Source organism: Erpetoichthys calabaricus, chromosome 2 (genome assembly GCF_900747795.2).
Source record: "Erpetoichthys calabaricus chromosome 2, fErpCal1.3, whole genome shotgun sequence".
Taxonomy (NCBI): Eukaryota; Metazoa; Chordata; class Cladistia; order Polypteriformes; family Polypteridae; genus Erpetoichthys; species Erpetoichthys calabaricus.
In genome coordinates this window covers 209,750,461-209,756,460 of record NC_041395.2, presented here as the reverse complement: position 1 = coordinate 209,756,460, position 6,000 = coordinate 209,750,461, and the positions used below count along the sequence as shown (strand labels likewise).

At 38.9% G+C, this 6,000-nt stretch overlaps 2 protein-coding genes across 4 annotated transcripts in view; one reads left to right on the top strand and one right to left on the bottom strand.

The window, feature by feature from the left end:
• The window catches only part of dap3 (death associated protein 3), a 137,942-nt gene that overhangs the window by 131,160 nt on the left and 782 nt on the right, over positions 1–6,000 (bottom strand). Inside the window, exons 1-2 of one of the 3 annotated variants that reach the window (XM_051923083.1) lie at positions 5,049–5,172; positions 3,783–3,829 (exon numbers count right to left, since the gene is read on the bottom strand). In XM_051923083.1, the coding sequence (XP_051779043.1) occupies positions 3,783–3,827 (45 nt within the window). In that variant the 5' untranslated portion in view covers positions 3,828–3,829; positions 5,049–5,172. Of the gene's footprint in view, positions 1–3,782; positions 3,830–4,578; positions 4,746–5,048; positions 5,173–6,000 lie in introns of those variants that run through there. The other 2 variants (XM_051923082.1, XM_051923081.1) reach the window with 2 other exon arrangements.
• ash1l (ash1 (absent, small, or homeotic)-like (Drosophila)) overlaps positions 5,172–6,000 on the top strand; it is a 230,528-nt gene continuing 229,699 nt past the window's right edge. Inside the window, 1 exon segment of the mRNA XM_028795096.2 lies at positions 5,172–5,745. The gene's annotated coding sequence lies outside the window, so the exon portion shown is untranslated.

Sequence of the window (6,000 nt, the reverse complement as noted above, 5' to 3'; positions counted from 1 at the left end):
ACGCTATAGCCTTACAAATCGCTCTCTGTAAACACTTTTTTTAATGAGTTTTAAGCACAGGGAAAAAAATGAACATTTGAAAAATCCGTAATTTATTCAAAAACTAATCATAAACAACCAAGAAAACTAACCTTGCATGAGTCGAGTTCTGGCATGAAGGAAGTGAGGAGGAACTGGGTGGAGAGGAGATTACAGTTTTGAGGTAAAGTCTGTGACGATGCGGGTTCGCTGCATGCTCCCATCTCGCTTCCAGGAGCCCTTAAACCCGACACCGTCGGTAATGTTACCGATGAACATGACAGTGAGGCACTAGAATGGAGCAATCGGATGGTGCAAAAAGTGCCAAGTGCTTTTATTAAAATCAACAAAACAACAATCAAAAACAAAGTCCAAATTAAATAAAGTACAGTGCTTTCAGAATCCTTCAATAAATAAATGATCCCATAAAAACAGAAGTGGAGGTTAAAATCCAATAGAAAACAGTCTTCATTAAATACAACGAGGTTAAAACAATGCTGAAAGCAGTCTCTTTAAAAACAAGCCCGGTGCATTCTTTAATTGCCTTCTTGGCCTTACGCGGCCAGCCATCTCTCTCTCGCTCGCTCGCTCGTTGCACAGGGAGAGATTGAACACGTGCGGAAATCATCAGTGCGTATGAACCGGACGGGAAACTGGCTTGTTCGTCACCCGAGTGTGTGGTCGTGAACAGATGCAAAAATTTGGTGAACTTTTTGGTCATAACCCGATTTGTACGTGGTCCAAGATGTTTCTGACATGAGGTTCCGCTGTACTTGTAAAGGTTAGCTTTGTTTTTTTTTTTTTTATTCAGTTTTATTCTCTCAGTCGCATTCACGATCCCACCCCTTCCTCTCCATCTGAACCTGCTGTTTTCACATAAACACGCACTATAACAGAGGTGAACTCAGATCATGATGATGGTTCTACATCGCAGCAAAATGCACGTCGCACTTTTGCCATCGCTGTACTTTGTATAGGTACACGGGAAGCTCTGCAGTCTACTTGTGACTTTACGTTGTAGGAAGTAAGTAAATAAATAAAAGTAAATAACATCCGATCTGGCTCTTATATACAAAGTACAGTAACGGCAGCTTCCACCTTCAGCTATAGACTCTTCACTCTAGTATTTAGATCTGGATGGTGCATGTGCCCAAAACATTAACATTTATATGTTACTTACATCTTGCTTGAAGAAGGGGCCTGAGTTGCCTCGAAAGCTTGCATATTGTAAGCTTTTTAGTTAACCAATAAAAGGTGTCATTTTGCTTGTCTTTTCACTATGCTACTTACAAAAAAGCCAGATCGAATGTTATTTATTTACTTACTTCCTACAGCGTAAAGTCACAAGTAGACTGCAGAGCTTCCTGCGTTTGATCAACACAGGCATGCTCAAAAAATACATGTAATGCCACGAAAAGTGCCTGCTGACACTTTAGTACGTAAGCAATGGTACGAGAATGCAGTGAAACTTTTTTTTTGGGCACATACACTGTCCAGATCTAAACACTAGAGTGAAGAGTCTATAGCTGAAGGTGGAAGCTGCCTTCGCTGTACTTTGTATATAAGAGCCAGATCGGATGTAATTTACCTTTATTTATTTACTTACTTCCTACAGCGTAAAGTCACAAGTAGACTGCAGAGCTTCCTGTGTACATATACAAAGTACAGCGATGGCAAAAGTGCGATGTGCATTCTTGCTCCGATGTAGAACCGTCGTCATGATCTGAGTTCACCTCTGTTATACCGCGTCTTTATGTGAAAACAGCAGTGTCAGATGGGGGATGGGTGGGATTGTGAACGCGACTGAGAGAATAAAACTAAAAAAAAAAAAAAAAAAACAATGCTAATCTTTCCAAGTATCATACATTTACACCGGCTGTTACAGACTGAAATCAAATGTATGTTTTTATTCTGTAATAGTAAGAATAAGAGCAGCTCACTTCTCAAAATGGACTCGTCTGGGATCGAACCCGTGAAGTCAACAGTTGATACCGTTGCGCCATGGAAGCGGTCGAAGCAAATGCATGTCAATGTCGCACCCTAATGCGGGTTCTTTTTCTGCAGTTATATTCTTGAATAGAAGCGCACTTGTTCTGTTATATTTGTACCTTTTGTGAAAGTGTTTTTTTGATATTTGGAATTCAGACTTAACACATTATACACTTCATGTCTACATTTTGTCAATTATTACTAAAACATGAAAAACGTTTATGTTTTAACGATGTGTTTACTGTACATAGATTGTTGTAGACATGGAACACACATGAAATGCATGTGTTCCAAATAACGATATAGTATTTATAAAAGGTGTCATTTTGCTTGACTTCTCACTCTATACAACTCCACGCAACTGACACGCAGGTAAACAGACTTGAGCTGAGAAAACTGTGCGGCAGTGGGGGATGTGATAGCAGACTGCTTGCTGCTTATCGACACATTTACAGGACAAAAGACGCTGATGGAGAGGTGCGAGGCGATTTAACGGATCTACAAGTTTTTTCGTAGGCTCTGGTAATTCTAGTGTTAATTCCAGAAAACTCAAATACACAATAAACAAGAAAGATGCATTCTCATAATACTGTGCGTTTGAATTGTAGATCCACCTCTCTCCCTCTTTGATTGGTCAAGAGTCCTGTCTTTAGTTCAAATGCACATTATTATGGAATGTGTTATTCCCATTTATCTTGTACTCAAGAGTTTTCCGGAAGTAAGCATTAATATTTTTGCAACAAATGCATTCATTTTGCAGGTTTACAGCATACAAATGGATAATGGACATGTGGATCATGCAACACAAGTTACATGAAGTTTTTTTTTTTTGTTATTTCCATGGGCATTTTTTACATTGTTTGCCACAGGAAACAATGCTCCATTTTGTTATACACTGTTTTTCTTGTTCTGCATGAAAACATGTGAATAATATTTTTTCTCAGACCGTACTACAAACTACATGGGGTAAGTAATATATAAAAAAGAAAAAAAAACTCATTTATGGTGAATAAGTTCTTTAAAGATGTTGCAGAAAGCATTAGTAACAATTCATTTGAAGTTTATAGAGGGTCACACACAGTTTTATTTATTTCAGGAGCCTCAACTAATAAATAAAAGCTTGATGTGTGTGTGTTTGTTCCTACACATCCTTGGTCCAAGTTCAAAAAATTCTGCACACATATCCCACTTTCTTAGGAAGACATACTAGACTATCCAAGATTTTGACCCTGGATGTACCAGTTGTCCTTGTTACTACAGCGAGTTTTATTGACTGTGTCTTTCCCTGGATTTTGATCCCTGAAATAAATTAATGTGTCTCTATAACAGTACACTTTAAAAAACAGCATTTATAGAAGTTAGACAGTTCATCCTTAAAATTATTTATATGGGCAATGCTAGGTGTTGCTGCTGGTCTTCAATAAAATAAAAACATTAGTAGTCTTGCTTTTAGGAAGCTATACAGCAGCTATTTAATGTGACTGAATTTTTTTTCTCAGCCACCATGAAATACTACATTGGGTAAGCAACATATAAAAAAAATACATTTTTGGGTGGAATATTCCTCAAACTTAGAATTGATGTATAATATTTTTAAAGACACAAAATATAAAAACCTTTTTGTGGACATACAAAATATAAATTGTATAAATAAAATATGCAGCATTTATGCAAATGTCAAGCAAATTATGCAGTGAAACTTTACCAATTATATTTTAATCATGTCTATTAAAACTCGGAACAGAACACTGCCCGCATTTACAAAAGACTCTTACCATCTGACAGACTGAGAAATGTTTGGCGAAATTCTTCACAGCCATACCTGCAAAAGGACAAATAAAGATAATGATGTTTCATTTGGTTACACATTAGTAATCAAAACGTTTTGTCGCCTTCAGATCAAATCTTTGCATTCTTCTGCAATAGTTTTTGCTACAACCTATCCATTTGATGAATTGGATTATTTTAAGCCAAGTGGCTGTACAACCACATAAACACAGGACAAAAAAGAACTACCCTTATACAAACAACAGTATCAGATATACTGCATATAAATAAACTACGAAGAGATGTGGGAGGGTGGCAACACAGAGTTCAGAGGCTGAACAGGGTCACTAAGAGGCGGAACGCACCCCGACAACACTGACAATACTGACAGCTAAATGTGGCGAAAATCTGGGATATACTACCCAATTAAAGTAAGTATGGCTGGGTCCATCAGTGAGCCAGTCAACCGAAGCTTACAAGCAAGTCTCTGCCAACGACAATGAATTGGATTATGTACATGTGAAACGAATTTTATGAGCAAGTCTCTGCCAACGTCACTAAACTGGAATTATGTACATGTGAAAACATTAAAAGGACATATACTATATATGTGGCATTACCTGAACGAGTCCAAGTGCCTAGTGTCTATCCGATTACATTTGTGGCTCATATAAAAGTGGCAATTTGCACGTATTACATCAGATACGTACGTGGTTATTCATTTTAGTAAAAAGCATTCCTATGCATCAAGGACTAAACCTAAACTGTTCATTGCTATTAACGGATGCAAACACTTCAGATTACCTCAATTATTAAAATCTGGCTGCAAAATCGTGTTCCTCGTTGATCCCGAAATAGTTTATGTACGGATTTGACTCCTCACCCTTGAAAAATCAACACTCACGATACAACGCCACAGGACGCAGACATATTTGCGGTGGGCTGAAGGAGGGCTTGCATGTCAAAGTGTATCAGTCATGCGCACTCCCGCAGTTGACGCCCCGCCCTTTCAGTGTCCAGAGTATCGTTGAAAAGCCTGAACGGCTTAGCTACGTGTTGAACAAATAACAATTAAAGTAGTCTCCTTACGTTCGCTATCGTCCAATTGCTTTTCATAGACCACTGTCTAAAATGATAACGATCCCCACCATAAAAAGATTCTCCGCCGCCCCTTTCCCACAGCCTTACATTATAGACAACACAACAGAAAATTCCCGAAAGGCATCTTGGGAATGTCAGATTCCATTTTTCTGAAATGTATGTATTTACATAACTGTATGTAATAATTGGTTCTTGACGGCAAATTCCCTTCTGGTTCCGTTTTTCTACTGGGTTCTGGAGAGCTGCCGGCGGTGCCCTTTCTGATGTGGACTGGAGCGCGAGCCTGGACCGGTTCGGCTCGGCTCAACGATGGCAGACACCAGCGGCGGCGGTTAGCAATCGCGGTGAGAGCGAGTTCCATTTCGGGGTAGCTCCTGTAAGCGCCGCCATTTTGTTGCTCCGCTTTCATGGATTTTCGTTTATTATTTTTTTTATCGGAGTACAAAAAAAAAAGCTCTACGAGAAGAAGCGCGCCTCGGGATCCATAGAGCCTCGGATTGACTGCAAGCAGAAACGTACAAAAATGCTGTTATAAATGCTGTATTTTCGCTAGGGAGTAAATCTGAATGTGCCTGACAGTTTTCTGTTTTGCCTCCTTGAATCTGGACTGATATCATATAGTTTTTAGTTTACATTATTATTATTATTACTGCATTATTGTCATTCCGAAGGACGCATTCGCGGGGTGCGTATGTACAACGCTGAGCGCGAACCTGGCGAAATAAAAATATCTACGTGGATTATTTGGTTTGGACAACTATATATTCTCATCTTCGCAAAATATATTTTTTACTTATCTGGTAGACTCGGTTTCACACAGAAGCAAGGCAGCTCCAAACATGTAATGCGAAGATCGAGAATGAACACTGGGTAAGTAAAATCACATTTTCTAGTCGATTTGGCCATGTCGTTGGTTTATTATTTTAATAGTTCTGCTTTAGGTGCACAGCCTTCGGAAGCGTGCCACCATCCGATCCTTCCCTTCCTCCTGTTTTACAGGGTTTATTTGGACTGCTTGTTTTTTTACCTTTCGTGTAAGGTTAAATCGAGATGACGGAGGAGGGGGTTACAAAGTTATCAAACAGTAAATCGCAATATTGTACGAAAACGTACATTTTTCTATAC